General features: G+C 42.3%; 2 protein-coding genes across 2 annotated transcripts in view; both read left to right on the forward strand.

The window, feature by feature from the left end:
- Window positions 1-11,316: 11,316 nt before the first annotated feature.
- Window positions 11,317-20,195, forward strand: si:ch73-362m14.2 (NHS-like protein 2). Its single transcript, XM_052104832.1, has 6 exons — window positions 11,317-11,429; window positions 11,753-11,847; window positions 14,227-14,385; window positions 16,692-18,698; window positions 18,830-18,968; window positions 19,462-20,195. Exons 4-6 carry the CDS (start codon window positions 16,796-16,798, stop codon window positions 19,727-19,729), a joined length of 2,310 nt encoding a protein of 769 aa, XP_051960792.1. The 5' UTR covers window positions 11,317-11,429; window positions 11,753-11,847; window positions 14,227-14,385; window positions 16,692-16,795; the 3' UTR covers window positions 19,730-20,195.
- A 245-nt stretch (window positions 20,196-20,440) lies between these two features.
- Window positions 20,441-23,402, forward strand: part of LOC127628132 (retinal guanylyl cyclase 2-like) — a 40,534-nt gene continuing 37,572 nt past the window's right edge. Inside the window, exon 1 of the mRNA XM_052104834.1 lies at window positions 20,441-20,705. The gene's annotated coding sequence lies outside the window, so the exon portion shown is untranslated. The remainder of the gene's footprint in view (window positions 20,706-23,402) is intronic.

Here is a 23,402-nt window from a genome sequence, read left to right on the forward strand (position 1 = left end):
CTGTTTATTGTCGCCGGAGATTTCAACTATGCGAATCAACTATGCGAATCTCAAGTGCTCCCTCAATTCCATCAGTATGTGGACTTTGCAACAAGAGGGTTGAACACGCAAGATCTTGTGTACACAAACATTCCAGGCACTTACTGGGTGGAGCCCCGCCCCCACCTCGGCTACTCAGACCACATCTCTGTTATGCTAATCCCACCATACAGACCGCTCGTCAGGCGCACAAAACCTCTTCAGAAGCAGGTGATAACCTGGCCAGCAGGAGCCATCTCTGCTCTTCAGGACTGTATTGAGTATACTGATTGGCACATGTTCAAGGAGGCTGCAACATATGGCGACTCTACCAACTTGGAGGAATACACAGCATCAGGGTTCAGCTACATCAGCAAGTGCATTGATGATGTCACTTTCTCCAAGACCATCACCACACGCTCCAACCAAAAGCCGTGGATGACTGCAGAGGTGCGTGCTCTGCTGAGGACCCGAGACTCTGCCTTCAGAGCAGGTGACAAGGCGGCCCTAAGAACAGCAAGGGCCAAACTGTCCTGGGCCATCAGAGAGGCAAAGCGCGCACACGGCCAGAGAATCCACAGTCACTTCCAGGACAGCGGCGACACGCGGCGCATGTGGCAGGCATCCAGGCCATCACCAACTACAGGACAACATCAGTTGCCTGTGACAAAGATGCCTCCCTTCCTGATGCGCTGAACAATTTCTACGCTCGTTTTGAGGTGCAGAACGACGTGGCGGCGAGGAAGACCACACCTCCTTCCAACGACCAGGTGCTCTGTCTTACCACGGCTGATGTGAGGAAAACTCTATGTAGAGTCAACCCATGGAAGGCTGCTGGACAAGACAACATTCCTGGCAGAGTGCTAAGAGGATGTGCAGACCAGCTGGCAGATGTTCTTACCGACATCTTCAACATCTCTCTGAGCAGTGGTATCGTTCCAATGTGCTTCAAGGCCACCACCATCGTCCCCATGCCGAAGATGTCTTCAGTGTCCTGCCTGAACGACTACCGTCCCGTCCCACTCACACCCATCATAATGAAGTGCATCGAGAGGCTGATCATGAGGCACATTAAGACCCAGCTGCCCCCTCACTAGATCCATTGTAGTTCGTATATTGTCCTAACTGTTCAACAGACGACGCATCGCCACCATCCTACATCTGGCACTCACCCAGATAGATAAAAAGGACTCATACATTCGAATGCTGTTAATAGACTTCAGCTCAGCATTCAACACAATCATTCCTCAGCACCTGATTGGAAAGCTAAACCTGCTGGACCTGGACACCTCCCTCTGCAAATGGATCCTGGACTTCCTGACTGGAAGACCTCAGTCTCCACCATCACCACACTGAGCACTGGGGCCCCCCAGGGCTGTGTGCTCAGTCCACTGCTGATCACTCTGCTGACTCATGACTGTGCAGCAATGCACAGCTCGAACCACATCATCAAGTTCACCGATGACATGACCGTGGTGGGCAAGAACGACAAGTCAGCATACAGAGAGGAGGTGCAGCGGCTAATAAACTGGTAAAGAGCCAACAACTTGTCTCTGAATGTGGACAAAACAAAAGAGATGGTTGTTGACTTCAGGAGAGCACAGAGTGACCACTCTCTGCTGAACATCGTTGGCCCCTCTTTGGAGCACCAAATTCCTGGTGTTCACCTGGCGTAGAACCTCACCTGGTCCCTCAACACCAGCTCTATTACCAAGAAAGCCCAGCAGCGTCTCTACTTTTATTGAAGTCTGAGAAAAGCACTTAAAAAGCGCCTTCCCGACGCATTTTATAGCATTAAGATAGCCCTAGCCGCTTTATGCTCTATGACCAGAAACATAGAGAGAGAAAAGGCCGCAGATGGCCGGTTTGCTCCCATGATAGTTATGTCGCTTGTTCCCCCTCAGGGGTACTGGGAGCCTAAGAACCGTATTTGACACTTTTTAGGGGCGTTGGGGAGGGTTACGTGCAGCCAATACAGTTGCTTCTAGCACGCGGTAGCTTGCTTGCACCTGTGTCAGCAGTTCACGTAACATGGTTTAGTGCATGGCATTTTTAAATTGGACCGCTTGTGTCACTACAATCGACACAAAAACGAGTGAGTGACAGAAGGGGAAATCATGGTTACTGTTGTAACCTGCGTTCCCTGATGGAGGAAAGAGACGTTGTGTCCCACTTGACACGACACTAGACCTAAACGGCCGAACCTTACTCTCAGCTCCTCAGTGCAAAAACCTGACTGACAGATGCACGTCCTGTTCTCTTTATACCCGTATGTCCAGGGGCGGGACATGCAAATTCTGTATGCCAATTTTTCATTGGCCTTTTCTCAAATCCATAGGTATGCAAGGCTCTCAAGAAAGACCCCTTGTGCCACTACAATCGACACAACGTCTTGTTCCTTCCATCAGGGAACAGAGGTTACAACAGTAACCATGACGATACATTTTACACTTACACAGAAAAACACCAACAAATGCATGTGGAGCAGAACTAGGCAGATACCACAATAATCAACATTCAAACGAGAGCACAACATTTTTTTATCACCTTAAATCCAGCCCCCTAGACACCCACCATTCCAAAGCCTTCCAAACCCAAGAGCTGAGCCCAGAAAAGAGTCCCTATGTCAGTTGGTCCTGAGACTAAATGCCCCCTCTCAGACACACTATGACCAGTCTCACAACAACACTGCTTTCCAAACCCCAATCAGAGTAAACCAAATTATAATGCAATGTAAAGAAACATATTTGGAACATTGGACAGAAGAAACTAAAAACCAAAGAAGATTAAAATGTTATCTGGTCCTAAAAAGAGATTATGAATTGTCAGAATATATCTCTACTGTCAGAGTTAAAAAGCAGAGACAGACCCTAACCAAGTATAGGCTCAGTGACCACAAATTGGCAATCAAAAAAGGAAGACTCAAAAAATCATGGTAACCAAAACTAAACAGAATATGTGGTCACTATTCAACAGCATGCATGCATATGATATACATTATGATATAATCAATATATATCAATCTTAAGTTATATTAATGTTTATATTACTGTTGTTGCATACTGTCCAAATATTTGGACAACATTTTATTCAAGTCTCCAAACTTTCATGCCAATAAAGCCCCATTGAATTTAACCAAACTATACTCCAGCAGCATCCATAAACATTGTTGATTAGCAATCACCCGCATTCTTCAGGAAATGCACATTTCAACTTTGAAGCAAACATTCAAATATATAGTCAGGTTATAGTTTACCCTTGCCTAATTCTTGGGTACATTTTCAACCACCAGTTGAGGAAGTGTCTCAGATAACACATTTACATTTACATTTATGCATCTGGCAGACGCTTTTATCCAAAGCAACTTACAGTGCAATTTTTACAGGGACAATCCCCCTGGAACAACCTGGAGTTAAGTGCCTTGCTCAAGGACACAATGGTGGTGGCCGTGGGGTTCGAACCAGTGACCATCTGATTAACAGCCCTGTGCTTTTAGCCACTACGCCACCACCACTCCACACATGTGAATGATATTTTCAATGTGTCAAAAACAATAATACATAAATCCAGTATTATGTACATCTCAGACACAGAACAACAATACCCGGACTCAGTCATTATTATTCTTGGGGACTTTAACAAAACAAATCTCACACGCGAACTGCCCAAATACAGACAGCACATTACATGCCCCACCAGAGACAGGAATATATTGGATCACTGCTATACAACATTAAAGGATGCATATCGCTCTGTCCCACGTGCAGCTTTGGGACTCTCTGATCACTGTCTGGTTCATCTTCTCCCGACCTACAGGCAGAAATTAAAATCAACAAAGCCAGTTGTAAGGACTATAAGGAGATGGACTATTGAAGCAGAGCTGGAACTAAAAGCCTGCTTTGACTGCACTGATTGGAGTGTTTTTGAAGCTGCAGCTACAGACCTGGACTAGCTCACAGATACTGTTACATCATACATCAGTTTCTGTGAGGATATGTGCATCCCTACTAGGACATTTTTGTCATTCAACAATGATTAACCATGGTTCACAGGGAAACTCAGACAGCTTCGTCATGCCAAAGAGGAGGCTTACAGAGGTGGGGATAGAGTCTTGTATAATCAGGCCAGGAACACACTGAATAAGGAAATCAGAGTGGCTAAAAGAAGCTACTCTGAGAAGCCGAAAAGCAAGTTTTCAGCTAACGACCCTGCATCAGTGTGGAGTGGCCTGAAACAACTTACTAATTACAGGACTCCTACCCCCAACCCTGTGGCGGACCAACGACTGGCTGACGACCTGAATGTGTTTTACTGCAGATTTGAAAGGCCCGATTTCACACCCCACATGCACTCGGACCTTCATTTCACACAACCATTAACACCTCCTGCAACCCCCCTCCTCCCTCCTCCTGCTACTCTACCTGCACTCAAGATCTGTGAGGAGGATGTGTGCCGTGTCTTTCGGAAGCAAAGGACAAGGAAGGCTCCAGGACCAGATGGCATCTCACCAGCTTGCCTTCGTTCCTGTGCTAACCAACTGGCCCCCATCTTCATTCAGATCTTCAATAGATCACTGGAGCAGTGTGAAGTCCCATGCTGCTTTAAACGCTCAGTTATTATCCCCGTCCCTAAGAAACCTAAAATCACAGGACTTAATGACTACAGACCTGTCGCCCTGACATCTGTGGTCATGAAGTAATTTGAGAGACTGGTGTTGGCCCACCTGAAGGACATCACTGGACCCTTTCTGGACCCCCTTCAATTTGCTTATCGAGCAAACAGGTCTGTGGATGATGCAGTCATGGGTTTGCATCATATCCTGCAACATCTGAACAGACCGGGGCTCGGCTTTCAACACAATCATACCAGATATACTCCGGACTAAGTTAAACCAACTCCCTGTTCCCACCTCTACCTGTCAGTGGATTACCAGCTTTCTGACGGACAGGCAGCAGCTTGTGAGGCAGGGAAAATTCACTTCCACCACCTGTACCATCAGCACTGGTGCCCCCCAGGGATGTGTGCTCTCCCCCTTCTCTTCTCCCTGTACACCAATGACTGCACCACCAAGGACCCCTCTGTCAGGCTCCTGAAGTTTGCAGACGACACCACTGTCATCGGCCTCATCCGAGATGATGATGAGTCTGCATATAGAAAGGAGGTTGAACGGCTGGTTTTCTGGTGCAGTCAAAACAACCTGGAGCTGAACACGCTCAAAACAGTGGAGATGATTGTGGACTTTAGGAGGAACACCCCAACATTGTCCCCCCTCACCATTCTAAACAGCACTGTGGCAGCAGTGGAGTCATTCAGGTTCCTGGGCACTACCATCTCACAGGACCTGAAGTGGGAGATACACATCGACTCCATTGTGAAAAAGGCCCAGCAGAGGTTGTACTTCCTATGCCAGCTGAGGAAGTTCAACCTGCCACCAGTGCTGCTGAAACAGTTCTACTCATCAGTCACTGAGTCTGTCCTCTGCACTTCAATAACTGTCTGGTTTGGTGCAGCTACGAAATCAGACATCAGAAGACTACAAAGGACAGTTCGGTCTGCTGAGAGGATTATTGGTTGCCCCCTGCCCCCCTTCAAGAACTATACACTTCCAGAGTGAGGAAAAAAGGCTGGTAAAATCACTCTGGACCCCACTCACCCTGCCCACTACCTTTTTGAACTGTTGCCTTCTGGCCGGCGCTTCAGAGCTCTGAACACCAGAACCGTCAGACACAGGAACAGTTTTTTCCCTCAGGCCATCCATCTAATGAACAATTCAATTGCCCCATTGAGCAATAATTATGTGCAATACACAGTTTAATTTATATTATCCAACATATCCACTTCTGCCATTACTTACATTGCTCTGTACATAATATACAGGTTTTTGTTCTTTATATAACAGATTGTATTAGATTTGCACTACGTGTGTGTATGTGGGTATGTATGAAGGTGAGTGTATGTACGTATATGTATAATTATTTATTTTGTGTTCTTTTTTGTTTTTAATTACCTATGTCTTGCTGCTGTTTTTGGTATTGTTTGTATTGTTGTTGACTGGAAGCTCCTGTCACCTAGACAAATTCCTTGTATGTGTAAGCATACTTGGCAATAAAGTTGATTCTGATTCTGATTCTGATATGCCCCTCATGGTTACATTGCAGTAATTTAGCATTTGCCGGTTATAATGTTCTATAATGTTCTCGCAAAATATTGGACTCCTGCAATCCTTCACGTTGCAGGAGTGAAGGAAGCAGTAAACTCCTAGCTCGTACGTCTTCCCCGTGGCGGATTGTGGGAAATGAACCATCATCAATTGTATTTGAAATGTACACTTGAAATTAGAGTGCATTGTGGGTAAGAATGATTGAACAAAGTCTGAGTGGCTCACTCAGAATTCAGACACTCCTACAAAATAGCAAAAACTTGATAAAGTGCACTATATAGTGGATCGGGGCGGTTTCAGACACAGTGAGTGTTCCACAAACGGAGATGGTGCCCTACGTAGGCTGCGTTCTCTGCATTTAGAGAGTGACTGCTGTACAGAACTAACGATCTAAACACTTACGATGCTGAAAACTGTAACTACACTGAAATAAGAATCCACACAGGACTTTAAAAGCTATGAAATAGCGAAAGAAGGCATTATATTTCACCATTATATATAATGTCCTTGTGGGACATTTTCACGTTTTCACTGTAATAATTACTAGAAATTATTTTTTAAAAAAAAATAACGCACTTTAATCGCAATGCTTAACTGAGAAATTCAAGCTTGTAGTACCACCTCTTTACTCCAGAGGGCAGTAAGTGAAATTTCAGCTGTGTGAGCAACACAGTTTATTCAGTGAAGAAAACAATTTCTTGCGTTCAAAACACTTGGAGCGCAAATGCGATCTTAAGACTTAAACTACAGTATATTTAACTCGACACAGTGACCTAAACCCTTTTATTTTTTATGACGCAACACACCCGAGACGCGACACAAGCATGTCTGACGCAGGTCGTACGGTCTTTACCTCATACATATTTAATTACCAATGAGGTTAAGGAGGTGTCCTTTAAACTGTTACCCAGTCAATCTTTATTTAAGAAACATGCTCCCTGAAATAGATCCACTTTGCTCCTTCTGTAATGCTGTAGATGAAAAGTTGTTTGTACGTACCTCTATTTTAACTAGTTTTTCTTTGCTTTATAAAGATGTTTTATTTGGTTTTCACAGTTTTGATAACTTAAGTTAATATTTTCTGATTAATCTGTTTATTTTTCTTGCCTAGTTTTTTATACATAAGTGTAAATTTATGTCTATAAAGCCCCATTTGCACATTTTTGTAAAGACTTGAAATATTATTTAAATACTCTTTGTCCCTCCAACAACTCCAAAGCATTGAAAACCATTAGACTATGTAATGAATATAATGTCTTTGCATTATTGTAAAATATATCTGTAGTATTGTGTACTATGTACCCCTGGCTTGTTTAAAAAAAATAAAAAATCTAACCCAGGTGTAAATTGACGGGTCAAACCCTCCAACTGATTGACAAATTCACTTGTGAAATGGATTGCTGTGAACTGTTTGCCAATGATTGACTTATGATCAATAATATGGTAGTAAACTATTCTAAAGCCGCTTTTTGTATTGTCTTATCAATGATGAACTCTTCTGCCACAAGAATGTAATGCATTTTAATAATCTGAATATTTGTTTATTTTATATATATAAAAAAATATATATATATATATATATATATATATATATATATATATATATATATATATATATAAATATTTAAAGATAACTATGTATAATTATTCCTCTCCGGGAACCAGCACCTTATCGTGGTGGAGAGGTTTGTGTGCCCTTATGATCCTGAGGGTTGTGTTGTCTGGAGCCATGTGCTCCTGGTAGGGTCTCCCAAGGCAAAGTGGTCTCAGGTGAGGGGCCAGACTAAGAATGGTTCACAATGACTCATGGATAAAACGGCAAGAGGAGAAGTTACCCTGCCCGGAGGAAGCCCAGGGCCCCCGTCTGGAGCCAGGCCCAGATGGAGGGCTCGTCGGCGAGCGCCTGGTGGCCGGGCTTGTCACGGAGCCCGGCCGGGCACAGCCCGAAGAAGCGACGTGGAACCCCCCTCTACATCCCTTGGGCCCACCACCCATTGGAGGAACCGCAGGAGTCGGGTGCGCTGCCATATGGGCGGCAGTGAAGGCCGTGGGCCTCGACGGACCAGACCCGGGCAGCAAAGGCTTGCTCTGGGGACGTGGAATGTCATCTCACTGAGGGGGAAGGAGCCGGAACTAGTGAGGGAGGTGGAGCGTTACCAGTTGGATCTGGTGGTGTTTACATCGATGCACAGTTTTGGCTCTGGATCCGTACTCCTGGCCTGGCCGCCTCCCTAGGTGGAGAGATTACATCTCCACACTGGCCTGGGAACGCCTCGGGGTCCCCCAGTCAGAGTTGGTTAATGTGGCTCGGGATAGGGAAGTTTGGGGCCCCCTGCTGGAGCAGCTGCCCCCGCGACCCGACTTCGGATAAGCGGTTGAAGATGGATGGATGGATGGATGGATGGATGGATGGATGTATAATTATTTCATCATTATGTATTGAATTATTGTTATATGAGGGGCCTTCTCAGCAAATATTTGTATATGCGATTATCCATCCATCCATCCATCTTCAACCGCTTATCCGAAGTCGGGTCGCGGGGGCAGCTGCTCCAGCAGGGGGCCCCAAACTTCCCTATCCCGAGCCACATTAACCAGCTCTGACTGGGCGACCCCGAGGCATTCCCAGGCCAGTGTGGAGATGTAATCTCTCCACCTAGTCCTGGGTCTTCCCCGAGGCCTCCTCCCAGCTGGACGTGCCTGAAACACCTCCCTAGGGAGGCGGCCAGGGGGCATCCTTACCAGATGCCCAAACCACCTCAACTGACTCCTTTCAACGCAAAGGAGCAGCGGCTCTACTCCGAGCTCCTCACGGATGACTGAGCTCCTCACCCTATCTCTAAGGGAGAAGCCCGCCACCCTTCTGAGGAAGCCCATTTCGGCCGCTTGTACTCGCGACCTAGTTCTTTCGGTCATGACCCAACCTTCATGACCATAGGTGAGGGTAGGAACGAAAATTGACCGGTAGATCGAGAGCTTTGCCTTCGGCTCAGCTCTCTTTTCGTGACAACGGTGCGATAGAGCGAGTGCAATACCGCCCCTGCTGCCCCGATTCTCCGGCCAACCTCCCGCTCCATTGTCCCCTCACTCGTGAACAAGACCCCGAGGTACTTGAACTCCTTCACTTGGGGCAAAACCTCATTCCCTACCTGGAGTACGCACTCCATCGGTTTCCTGCTGAGAACCATGGCCTCAGATTTAGAGGTGCTAATCCTCATCCCAGCTGCTTCACACTCGACTGCCAAGCGATCCAGTGAGAGCTGAAGGTCACGGACCGATGATGACATGAAGACAACATCATCTGCAAAAAGCAGCGATGAGATCCCCAGCCCACCGAACCGCACACCTTCCCCACCCCGACTACGCCTCGATATCCTGTCCATGAATATCACAAACAGGATTGGTGACAAAGCGCAGCCTTGGCGGAGACCAACCCCCACATGGAATGAACTCGACTTTGTGCCGAGGACCCGGACACAGCCCTCGCTTTGGACGTACAGGGATTGGATCGCCCTAAGAAGGGACCCCCCCACCCCGTACTCCCGCAGCACCTCCCACAGTCTCTCCCGGGGGACCCGGTCATACGCCTTCTCCAGATCCACAAAACACATGTAGACCGGATGGGCATACTCCCATATATGCGTATATGCGATTAATCGCAATTAATTAATCGGGACACCATGTAATTAATTTGATTACAATTTTTTAGCGATTGACAGCCCTACTAGAAATGTTTACAAACCTCACTTCTTATTGACAAATTCATCCAGATCTGACAAGAGCCCTTAAAGGGATAATTCACCCAAAAATTACAATTCTCATTATTTACTCATGCAACACCAGATGTGTATGACTTTCTTTCTTCTGCTGAACTTAACTGAAGATTTTTAGAAGAATATCTCAGCTCTGTAGGTCCATACAATGCAAGTGAATGGGTTGCAACCAGAGTATGTGAGCAGGTTTGATTTTGCCTGGAGCGAAGAGTGGGTTTTTAAAAACTTGGAGCGTCATTGTTTTCTCTCGCTCTAAGAGCACTCCACTAATGCTCCATCTCAGGCGAAACACCTGTTAACAGACCTTAATGCAATAATTCACCACGTGTTAAGCAGTGTTAAACACTATTGGCATGAAGTAAAGATGGATTTTCTTATATAACCAGAAAGAATGTGATAAAAAATACTAATTTAAAATCTAGCAGCACTTAGTAATGTTCGACCTCCAGCGCAAAGGTTACTTTCGCTTTGTTTTCACGCTCCCTCTTATTGAGATAAGCTTGCGGTAAAGCTTGACTTAACTACATGCTTGTGTCTTATCTCTTTATTCCTGCATCAACTGCTTTTTATTGAAAATGAATGACGGGATGGCGAAGGAGAACACGAGTGGGGAGGTCACAGCCATGATCAAAGGTTTGTTGTGAAATCTTAAAAGATATGTCCAGAAAACAAGGTGATAATCCAGTCATATGTGGAGAGAACGTCTAAACGTCATCAATACATATATCTCTCCCCTATTATTTTAATATAACACTTTAATAGTATTGACTGGACAAGCGCTGCATGCAACCTATTTTATTACCAGCTGTTTATTGCCATATGAAACAGTTCTAGTTGTCATACGCTTTAAGAAACATAGACAAACTAAAACACAGCATGTGAAAGCTTCTAGAAACTGCTTGAATTATTTTTGTCAAAGCTTTCATGTTTTGTGTTTCTCCAATGCCTACATTGCATTTTTTTTTAATAAAATTTAGTAAGACGCACAGATAACCTGGGCAGATTTGATTGACAATTTCCATTTTTAAACTAACACTTAATTTAGATACACACCCAAGGGGAAGTTTTCTTGGGTGTTGTCCTCAGTTCATACAGTGCGGTTGGTGCCCAAGAAGGCATGTTGCAATCCCTCCCTGGTACAGTTCTTTCGCTGACCTTGGCCATTGCATCAGTTCAATCTTTCAGCAATCTAGAAACTAAGATTCGTGTTTCCTGTCACTATCTGCTTGAGCAAAGCAGCTTCCTCTTTTTAAAAGGAGTGCCTCATGCTTTATTTGTGGTTTTGGTGTGAGTTTTATGAGAAATGGTCGAGGGTGGGGTGTGGGACAGAGCGTGAAGGGGTGTGGGGTGGGTCATAATCAGGCATGAGGAGACACATGCACAAAGGATATCACATCCACTTAAAAAGCTGACACTGAAGGCATCCCAGTCGAGAGAGTTAGGAATTCACTGAAGCTGATAACATTGGCCGCCTGGAGGTACTGACCACTGACACCCACACATACATTAGCATTATTTTCTCCTATTCTTTCATAATGATGTTACAGAGGAGTAATATGTTTGCAAGATTAAACATGCAATTGTGTGTATTCAATACTGTACAAAAATCGATTATCTCTAATCAAATATTCTCTTGATGCATGGCATCATTGGAGTGCAATAATACAATATCTGAAAGCTTTTAAAGTTTTATGCATTTACGTTAGACATTAGCTGAAACAAAAAGGTCAATATAATTTGGTTTATGATAATATGAGTATCAAATGTCTTTTTTTTTTCTTTTTTTTTTTTGTGGTTGCAGACACAATTCACAAAGGCTGCCAGTCCCTAACATTCTGCCTAATCTCTATTCATGTTCCATATAAGAAAGTCTTACAAATTTGGAACAACGTGGGGGTGAGTAAATAATTAATTTAAGTCTTTATCTTATAGTAAATGCATCACAACAGTACCTCCCTTTCTAAGCTCTCTAGACAGGGTATGCTTCTACTGGGCACTTAAGCAATGCTACACTGAATATTCCCACATGGGATTCACTATCAACTGTACATGTTATGCAACTGAATTGTGTAATACAGAATGATTATATATTTCACTCCTCTTCAAACATGCACTCATGCACCACCTCTGTTGTTAAAATCTGGAAATTGCACAACAATGCTAAATGCCTGGTTCTCAGGGTTTCTCTTCTGACTTCCATCTCACTCACTCACTCACTCACTCACACACTCACTCATGAGAGAAACAACTGCAGTGATGCACATGAGATGTTTTACTGTTATTGTCTCTTTTCTGAGCTTTTTTGATATGTTAACCTGCTGAAATGGTGGTTTGCTGATCTTAGCTGGTATAAGCTGGTCTAGCTGGTCCCCCAGTCAGGCCAAGCTGGTCTTCGTCTAGTCTAGCTCGTCTCCCAGCCTGACAAGATGGTTTTCAACTGGTCTAGCTGGTCTCCAAACATTGCTAAGCTGGTCTTCATCTGGTCTAGCTGGTATTCAGCTTGTTTAGTTGGTCTCCCTATCTGGCCAAACTGGTCTTCGGCTGGTCTAACTGGTCTTCGTGCCTGGCAAAGATGGTCTTTAACTGCTAGTCTTCCAGCCTGGCCAATTTGGTCATCAGCTGGTCTACCATGTTTTGCAGCTAGGGGAATCTGGTCTTCAGCTGGTCTATCTGGTCTCCCAGCCTAGCCAAGCTAGTCTTCAGCTGGTCTAGCTGATCTCCCAGCCTGGCCACACTGGTCTTCATGTGATCTAGCTGGTTTTCCAGCCTGGCCAAGCTGGTCTTCTTCTGGACTAGCTGGTCTCCCAGCCTGGCCAAGCTGGTCTTCAGCTGACCTAGCTTATGGCCAAGATATTCTTCATCTAGTTTAGCTATTCTGCTACCTTGGACAATCTGGTCTTCAGCTGGTCTAACTTGTCTCAGAGCCTGGCAAAGATGATCTTCATCTGGTCGAGCTGGTCTCCCAGCCATGCCAAGCTGGTCTTCATCTGGTCTAGCTGGTCTTCAGCTTGTTTAGTTGGTCTCCCTATCTGGCCAAACTGGTCTTCAGCAGGTCTAGCTGATCTCCCAGTCTAGCCAAGCTGGTCTTCATTTGGTCTAGCTGGTCTCCGAGCCAGGCCAAGCTGATCTTTAACTCTTTGCTGGTCTACAAGTCTGGCCAAGTTGGTCTTAATCTGGTTTAGCTGGTATCCCAGCCTGGCCAATCTGGTCTTCAGCTAGTCTAGCTCATCTCCCAGTCTGGCCAAGCTAGTGTTTAGCTGGTTTAGCTGTTTGGCCAGCTGGTTTCCCAGCGAACAAAATCCCAAAACCCATCTAAAACCAACAAAACAGACCAGCCTAGCCATTTTAGGAGACAAGCTAATCACCTTTAAGCTGTGTTTTTCACAGCAGGTACTGCAATGCTATGCTTTATGAACAGTTCATACTGTAGTTTGTTGATGCATTGGTCCTATTCGTTTGGTTAAGGCAGTTTCTTAATTTAAATAGACTTAATTGTTACATTAAATTATTCTCCCCAATTTGGAATGCCTAATTCCCAATGTGCGCCAAGTCCTCATGGTGGTGTAGTGACTCGCCTCAATCTGGGTGGCGGAGGACAAATCTCAGTTGCCTCCGCATCTTATCACGTGGCTTGTTGAGCGCGTTACCAAGAAGACATAGCACGTGTGGAGGCTTCATGCTATTCTCCATGCACAACTCACCACATGCCCCACCGAGAGCGGACCACATTATAGCGACCACAAGGAGGTTACCCCATGTGACTCTTCCCTCCCTAACAACCGGGCCAATTTTGTTGCTTAGGAGACCTGACTGGAGTCACTCAGCATGCCTTGGATTCGAACTCGCGACTCCAGGGGTGGTAGTCAGTATCTTTACTCGCTGAGCTACCCAGGCCCGCATTACATTATTCTTAATATATCAAATGTTGTGAACATTTCTCTATATTCTGTTAATAGACTCGATTTGTCTATGACTGCTAATGATTAAGACAAAAGCACTTGGTAATCAGAATAGCTGTAACTAACATATAATCAAACATATTACTAGATTCATAATGAAGGTATGTTTTGTGTCACTTTATGGATTTCAGTGTAAATGTCATTTTGTGTTGTTTTAGCTGAGGAACTATGCTGGCATTGCACATTCTGACTTCTGATGGGGTATGTAGCTGTTTTTGACAGCAGCACCGTGAATTTTGCAGCATCTCTGAGGATTTGGTGTTTATGTAATATGCCCCTCTCTCTCTCTCTCTCTCTCTCTCTCTCTCTCTATCAGCATCCAACGAACTTGAACTCAGAGAGGAAGCAAGCAGCCCACTTCCTATCGTCATGGTAACAGCATGTGAATGCGTTGAACACTGAGTGGAGAGCTGGAGAGAGAGAGAGTGGGAACAGCATCAGAAGACATAGCTCCGTCTCCAGAGCCGAATGAAAGGTAAGAAGAAGGGGAGATTATGGGATGTTTTGAGGGCGTTTGGGTTCAATCACCTTAGATCACTGATAATTGTTCTTTACTGTATTTAAAGATTTGTTTATTTCATTCACATGATGTCTATGATGTTTGTCCTTTGTAGCAATACTCTATATTTTGACAAAGTCGTCTCTGACTTTGGCAATGCCACTTGTCGCTTCTTATGTGTATGAGGTTCCCGTTTGCTTACATAATGACAATCGTCAACTTAATTTAAATGGTTTTGCATTAGCTTTTTATTTAGTGCATTTATTCCAACATGACAGATTGTAATATGTATCATACACATCAGAGTGGTTACAAAACCTCTATTTTCTGGCTGCAGTGCTGCAATGGAACAACGTCACACATTTGTGAATGCACACGCAAGTGCACGTGAATGGCAAGATGTCCTCCTGTGTTTTGTTGATCTGAAAGATACCTAGCAATAGTTTTTATAGCAACTTTCACTCTGACAACTGCTTATTAAAAATATAGCTACAGTAGAGCGACGGGTTCCCTGAGATCGGGGTTCCAAATATATAGAACATTTATAGAATTTAGAACATTTGGCATAATTAAAAGCAATAATTAGTTCAACATCAGCAAGAAGCTCTTGATACTGTACATGTCACATTTTGTTGCAAACCTTCATAAGCGCTGGGTAGAATATCAATTCACTATGGTTTTGGTTTGCCTCTCAAAGGGATTGTTTACCCAAAATTCTGTCACCATTTACTCACCCCTGTTGTTCCAAACCCGTATGACTTTTATTTCCTCCATGGAAAAAAAAGATATTAGTCAGTATGACAGCCTCAGTCACCATACATTTTTTATTGGATGTAAAAAGATGCAATGAAAGGATTGATCCCTTTAAGGTATTTTAATGTCTTCTTACATAAATCTGACAAATATTACTGATGTTTTGACATGATGTATCATTTTAAGATATGATTAACAGTGGCTTGAGTGTGTTTTAAATCAATCCAAAGGATGGAATTGATTCACATTGCACTTTTAAGATGTGCACAGCGTCTTCAATTTCTTCATGACCTATTCCTAAAAACCTTTTGGAAGAGTTTTGAATTTAGTTTTTTAATCTGCTTCCAGCAATAAGGTAGCATGACATCATCAATTTTCTTGAATCCATATGTTCATTTTGTAATTCATTTCCAGGATTAATTGACTTATTATGGATTGTGCTTAATTCACAAAACTGTGCACTATTTGCCTGGCACAATTAACATCACGCTATTACCAGTGAATGCAGGCGGTAAACTAAATCTTTTTGTTGTTGTTGTTTTTACATTTTCTATAATCATGGCAGTATTAATTCATCAAATAATGATCAAATGATGCAGAAGAGCATTATAAACTGGCATATATCCAGATGCACATTTTTGGCATGTTAAAGAGATATTTCAACTGTCTGAATCACAGCAGTGGAGTGACACTGCACAGTCCCACCAGAGTTTGTCAGATTACAGTGGATGCTATATCCTTCACTATACAGTGCTCAGAACTGGCCCGCAACAGGTGCAAAATCCCTTTAGTGAATTGGGCACTAAACCAGGGCAGACAGTGAGTGCAAATAATGGTGCTTTTACCAGGCAAAATGCATTCTTGGTGAATTCCTCCCTGCATCTTAGAGAGAAGATAGCAACCATTCTCAACCAACAATGTTGGTCTACTCTGTTTAGTACTGGTTTGGTGCTTGTCTAGTTGGTGGACCATATGCAATTTTTGTTTTAGCAGGGAATATATGCCATCTTGTTTCTGATCATTTTTTAATAGAAAATTGTCGAGATGATGGTCTTTTTAATTCGCACACATTAGTAATACAGTATTTTCTCTAAACTTGGAACATATTTTAAATCCAGAATGTATAATACTGAGAACATAGGTGTAGAACTGACTTTGGTACTCTGTAAGCAATTATCCTTTCCATTTAGCATGTAACTCCATTCAGTTTTCTTTCTCCGCTCACAATTGCTTCTGAAAGCACAAACGCATGTGCAAATACAGTTGAGATTTCTCTCGAATTCTGTCTCTATATGGATGAACAGGTAACTGTTGCCATGGCAAACACCCACTCATGAGCCAAACAAAGACCAAGATGGGCTGATTTTCCCTTCCTGCAGTTTTAGTCCACTCTGTTTGAAGCATTTGGAGAGTGATGTCACCAAGTGGTATTTTGAGCATCAGTGAGCCATTGAGTGAGAGATAAAATTTTTAGGATTCATTGTAAAACATCTCAGCAATAAAATTAATTATTTTTTCTGTTACCTAAGGTTGTGTATCTCCAAGAATATGCTGAAGAATAACTTAAAATAGCCAATGGAATCTCTCGACAACTGATTTATGAAAAAGTGCTGACCTTAAACTAAAATCAAAGATGGAAAACACCACCATAGTCTGTTCTGCCCAGGGTTGGTGTGGCCCTAATGTTTCAACCTTCTCATCTGAGTGGGATGATAATGTGAACTCATTTCTGATGGCACCTGACGTGATCAAACCCCCTCCACAGTTCCAAGATCCAGAAGAGCCAAGCCAGGCATCACAGATTAACTCTGCTGTTGTGATAAGAGGGGATAAAGATTGTGTAAATGCCCTGAGGGAGCAGCGTAGGAGTAGACCAACCAGTAACATAGAGGTCCACAGACGCTCCTTGTCCCTTTCCACAGCTGTGAATTCCAACCCATGTGTGACCCGGCGCCGGTGTGTAAGCTATGCCCTTTCATATCCCAGCAGCAGCTCGGAGGATAGTGGTAGTGACAGCACCTCTGCGAGGCGTGGAGATCGCCTTCCGGATGCGGTGCCACGGTCTAGGTCCCGAAGCATTGTCCTGACGAAGGCCAAAAGCAAACCAGCCCCACCAGTACGAACCGTGTCATTACAAATGCTTGCAGCTGGGAAGCATTCTGAGCATAAAACGCAGGCACACTTAAAAAAAGATGGCCAGAATGTCATACTACTGCCAGATCTTATTCCAACACCTAAACCAGAAGTTGGTAAGTGCAAGAAATCAACTCCTGCAACCGAAGCACCTGGAAAGGTGGCACTGAAACCATCTATCTCTTCTCACAGAGCACTAAATGAGCTACGGTCCAGTGAACCATGCAAGTCTGGCTTAGGTCCATCTGTGGCTGCTCCAACAAATGATGGTACCTTTGGTAATTCTGAAGTAAACACTTCCCCATCCTCTTCTCATTCCTCCACCTCCCAGCCATCCATTCCTTCTCCATCCAAACCCTTTGGGTCAAACTCGCCATCAAGTGGCTATGGAAGCCAATGTGAAACACCCACTCAATCATTCCAGTCTTCAGTTAACATGGGACCTTTTCAGTTGGGTTGCAGGATGGGTTCAAAGCCATCCAGCGCAATTCCTGGCCAAAGGGCAAGGCACCGAAATGCAAGGCTATCTCTTCAGCTTCCTGAGGTTCAGCAGTACACCCATGATCCAGAACCTTCTACAGTTCAACAGAAAGCAAACCGTCGCTACTCAGACAGCACAGAAGCCACCAGACCAAAGCAAAGGCTGAGTAACAGCATGTTCATCATGCCAGTTGTGACTCAGGAAGACCTAAACAATGTGCGCTTACGTTCAGTCAGTAGCTCCGATCTAGAGAATGCACGGGAAACTACAACAGAAGTTATCGAGGAGGAGGCTGAAAGGGGTGGAAACTCTCTAAGTCCCACAAACAGCCCAAGAAACAAACCACCAGTGGCTCCAAAGCCCCAGAGAAACAAATGGCCAAACAATACCTTGGTGCAGCCACATTTTGGAACAGCTTCATATCCAGAACCCTCAACAGTCATAGCCAGTGAACGACAGGAAGACATTTACACAATGGTTAACAAAGCAAAGCCTGCAGTGACCGTACCATCCCCAAATATTGCCAGTTTTGGACAAGGACATCATCTGAAGCAGCAGCAATTTTTTGATGGACACTCTCTGGAACCAATAAGGGAGCCCCATTGGCCACAGCCCCCATGCACTCTTGAGCCACAGGACCCAAGTGTGCTTCCCTTCAACAAAACCTCCCGTTGTAACCCACATGAACTTCAGAAGAAAAAGAGAAGAGCCCCATCACCACTTCTGGCAAAGTCTCCATGTGTGGACAACTCACCTTCAGGTAACTCAGCAGCCCTGAAGAACTCAGACAATATCCAGTCTCCATCTAAGCTATGCAAGTCTCCAAAATCTCCTACCTCTGCGAGTCAGTATCATGTAACTCTCTATGGTGTGATTCCAACATGCCCTATGGCCGTTGAACAACAACACTCAAGTGCACCAGGTGAGAGAACTGTAATGGGCAAGAAGTTAGACAGAATTTAATCTTTTCTTTTGATTTGCTAAATTGCTATGTGCCGTAATATTTAGTTGGTTTCTCCAAGACTCATAATATCCTATTAATCATTTCAACAGATCATCCCTCATACGATGTAGAAAAAAGTGACCATATGCCAGACCTTGGACCACTACAATTAGTGGGAGAAGAAGATGATGTATTTCTTTACAAGTCCAAATCTCACACAACGGAGGACTTGTTCACCATCATCCACAGGTTAGCTAGTACTGCTTCAAAATCACAGTGAGTACGTTGACATGCACAACATTACGCTGATATCTACCATAAAGCAGTTTATTTAACAAATGTAAGATAACCGCATTTACATGACATTTTAAATCATCATATTATTCTCTGGTTTTCAAACAAGCATACATACAACACTTGTGCACACTAAATAAGCAGATGGAATGCCGGTAAAGGTTTTAACATGCAGCACGAAATCGGGAAACTGGGCAAATAGCTACATGGGCATTTTTGCTTATACCGTTTATAATGCTTCCCTGATAAAAGAAAGCCAGTTAAGGCTTTTACAATACATGATTTCACATACTGCCTTCTTATTAAGCATAATCAATAAGTAAACACACTCACTGACTATGCAGTACATTAGTTACGAAGGTGCTTCCAGTGTTGTTTTGTTTTGATTTTAAGTTGGCTTCCACATTCTGTACTTTCTATACTTTCAAATCGTTTTCGCACTCTGCAGATCTAAAAGAAAGCTCCTGGGTCGTAAAGACTCCTTTGAAAACAAGCAGGGTGATCCTGGCACACAGACACCTGGGGGAGGAGGTTCCAAAATCAGTTCTCAAAATGACAACTTCATGGCTTTTCTGAGAAGGACGAGAAGTGCCAAGGCTGGTTGCAGTGAAAAGATATCAGCAACAGAGCTCCTCAGAAGCTCCAAACCAACCGCTAACATTGCAGCAAACATGACCCATTGCAAAAATAGCTATGTACAGTCACATGGTCCTTAAATTGTTTTGTTTTTTGTATTTTGAACTCTCCCAATAGTTTTTTATAACCATCATTTATTGGTCACTGTAATGCCACGTTAAAAGCTTGTGGAGCAGTTATAATCATTATCAAAAATTGGCTAGTATATATTTGCTTTTGTTTTGAATAGCATCTGAAGTTGTTCAAACCACTTATCTTTCTGAAACATGTATCATGTTTTTCCATCATTGTCAGTAAGAGCAGAACAAGGTAAATTATGATTACTGATTTGTAAATTAAAATATAACTTTATATGTAAAAGTAAATATGAATGTTTTAATAGTATTTCCTAAGAAAATGTTAGTTTTTGCCATAATGTTACTGAATGTTGAAACATAAAATTTGTTGTGATTATATTCTTGCCTTCCAAAATGAGTTCAGCATTTTATTGAGCAGCCTATTGCTGTTGTATTTCAATGACAGTTTCAAAAATGTTTTGCTGTAGATTTGCACATGTTCAGTATATTAAATTTCTCTTCAGAAATAACTAATTGTTGTTGTTTTATAGCATTCTTCTCTGTTATGCTGGATGCATTTAAATTATTTAATGCTTAATGAGACAAATCCACATTTTATAGGCTTGAACTCTGCACAACATTTCTGCAAGGACGTTTGAGCCACTGAATATAAGAGATGTAAGAGGGAGAGCTGGCAGATATAATAAGAGGGGATTAATATAATCTTCAGGTCGCACAGTAAATCTGCAGTGCCATCACACACCTGCTACAGTCTGACTTTACATGCAAAAGACAGTATCATTCTTTTCCTTGCTTTGCATAGTAATACTTTTAATAGTAATACTGTTAAAAAAAACACAGAAATAAACAAACAAGCACTTGTTTGCAAGAGGTTTTTTTTCCCTTAATGGAATACTGCAAGACAAAAGGACTTCACCTGCATTATGGGTCACAATGGAGTTTATGCATTTCTCATAGTACAACTTTCACACCTTGCATAGTAAGTATATCAAACTAATGATAATAGACTTTGCAGCGTGCAAGATGTGCCACTGTTAATCCCAAGTTGTTCTTATATTGAAAAAAGGGAGGCACTTGCAAATGAAGTGAAGGGCCAGTTCATCAACGATAATATGCACACCAAGACATAAACATTATTTGTGTTTACATAATTTGAATGTGATAATATCACTTACTAACCGCATTTGTGAAAAGTTTTATCCAATATTATAACTTTGCAGTCATGACACCATAATGCTGGTAACCCCTGCAATCTGGTATATATCGTTACACCAGTAAATCCCTGATGTAGCATACTAAACCATGTTAACATGTATAATGTTTACATCTTGTAGCTATACTTTTAAACTATGTGTAATTTTATGTGTTTTATTTTAATGGACTGGCCCCATTCACGTCCATTTTCAGTGCCTCACTGTTACCATGATTTTGCCTCTTTTTTAATGAAAGGAAAGAGACAAAATATTTTTTTGTAGTAATCAACATTATGCCACAAATGCTGTCAAATGATCTTAACTTGCATTGAACCTGGGCCATGTTCACAAAAAATATTGTACAATAAGTCTAAGAGTATCTCCTAACGTGGAAATTTAGGTGCAACACTTAAAAATGAGGGGCATGTCGCTCACTAATATTAGGACTCACAGTAATTAATGAAGTAATGTAGCTCCTAAACCTATGACAGCTTAGAAGTCCTCCTGAGCACTTCTAACTCCCTAAGAGTGACACAAATGATCCGAAGCATTACTGCTGTTGTCATTCCACATTAAAAACAATATATTAGAACATTATTATGATAATGGCTACCAGCATATGGTCTTTTAATCTCCCCAAAATTCAATTCAGACTGCAATCTTACAACCACAACTTGGGAAAATAGGTTTTCTTTTGCCATGGGGCTGTAGATGGGGAGCACCAGTGCTGGAAAACAGTGCATGGAACTGCCACTTTACATAAAGCCAAAAATTAAGTGTAGTTTTTGTTATTTTATCGCATCACCATGGAGACACCGTTTGAGACATAAAAAATCTGTTATTCTTCAATGTTTTGGCATGACGTTGCCTAAGTTTGGTGCCAGTCAGATGAATTAACTCTGAGGAGTATTTCAATTTCAGAGCATGCCATTTTCAAACAATCCAAAATGGATTGACTTCCTGTTGGGCGGGGCTAATGTCTGTGGTGTGAAATTTGTCCGGCTTGATGAGATCTACGTACAGTATGTACAAAGTTTGGTGACTGTAGCTATACCTAATGGCCGACGATTCTGATGTGTGTGCAAAATATCATAAAAATGTAATAATACCAAGTGCCTCAAAAACATATGAATATACATAAAAAGGAATAATAGTGTTTTATGCATTGCCATGGCAACAGTAGTTAAGATATCAAAAATCCCTTCATAATTTAAAATCTGTACTGTCTTGATATTATTATAAAAAAAAAAAAATCAAGCAATTCAGATAAAAATAAGAGTGTCATTCCATAGTTTGTAAAATGTTCCACACTTCCTGCTACCAGTTGGTAGCACTATAGTTGTGCCCCACAGTAGTCATATCCATGTGATCAGCCCCCGATACCAAACATAAATCTCAATTTTGATCTAAATCGCACAATGCACGCCGAAGATAAGAGCACTTCCTCTTTTTCCTTTTTTGCCATTAAGTTATCGCCTCGCCATGGCAACGCCGTTTGAAATTCAAAGGCACTGCAAGTGATGTTAAGTTGTGCATTTTTGTTTTTTACTTTCATTTGTTAAAGGTATGGTTCACCCAAAAAAAATACTGCCCTAAGAAATGAGATACTTGCTTCAATCTTGCAAATAAAACTGACCTCAAAGCAGGGAGAGGTCATTCAGCGGTCCCTCATGATAATGCACATTACGTAGTGGATGGAAACACTCAACGATTTGTATTTTCTTAAGTCGAATCTTTAGAAATGCACTAAAAAATGCTAAACATTTTGGATGGAATCCCAGCAACTATGTATGTTAACATGATATTAGTGTAATAAAATCACTTTTCTGTGTAAAGTTATAGCAAATTTTCAACTTCATTGCCATGATGATGTAATGTCAACAAATCCTAAAATTACTGTAAAAATGACCTTTTTTCTTGCAACGTTATACCAAAAACGCTGTCAATTGAGCTTAACTTGTATTATCTACACATCAGAATCCTGTTTATTTGATTGGATTAGTATTACAAATATTCCATTATCGGACTAGAAATAAAGCTATCTTTAATGAAATATACAAGTCAATACAAGTTGAGCTCAATCAACAGCATTTGTGGCATACTGTTAATTACCACAGAAAACACATTGTATAAAAATACTTTTCCCTCCTTTTCTTTAAAAAAAGGACAAATCTGTGTAACAGTGAGGCACTTACATTGGAAGTGAATGGAGCCACTTTTTAACGTTAAAATATTCACTTTTTATAAGTATAGCCACAAGACGTATGTGTGTTAATATTATTTTAGAGTGATAAAATCACTTAAAAACCTTTTCTTTTTTTCTTTGCTATGGTGACATATTTCCATAAACCCTATAAACCTAAACATCCATAAAAGCAATGATTAAAATAAATAGCTCAAATAATACATGAGTTTTAACAGAAAAATTTATGAAATTGTATAAAATTATAAGCTTCACATTTCTGCCTGTTAACCCTCCAAAA

The sequence above is a fragment of the Xyrauchen texanus genome, chromosome 34, assembly GCF_025860055.1.
Source record: "Xyrauchen texanus isolate HMW12.3.18 chromosome 34, RBS_HiC_50CHRs, whole genome shotgun sequence".
NCBI classification, from domain to species: domain Eukaryota; kingdom Metazoa; phylum Chordata; class Actinopteri; order Cypriniformes; family Catostomidae; genus Xyrauchen; species Xyrauchen texanus.

Excerpts from the sequence above, each read along its gene's own strand:
- si:ch73-362m14.2 (XM_052104832.1), top strand. The coding sequence starts at position 16,796 with ATGGAAAACACCACCATAGTCTGTTCTGCCCAGGGTTGGTGTGGCCCT. Across the intron at positions 18,699-18,829 it reads ACAACACTCAAGTGCACCAG|ATCATCCCTCATACGATGTA; the intron begins GTGAGAGAACTG and ends TCATTTCAACAG. Across the intron at positions 18,969-19,461 it reads TTGTTCACCATCATCCACAG|ATCTAAAAGAAAGCTCCTGG; the intron begins GTTAGCTAGTAC and ends CGCACTCTGCAG.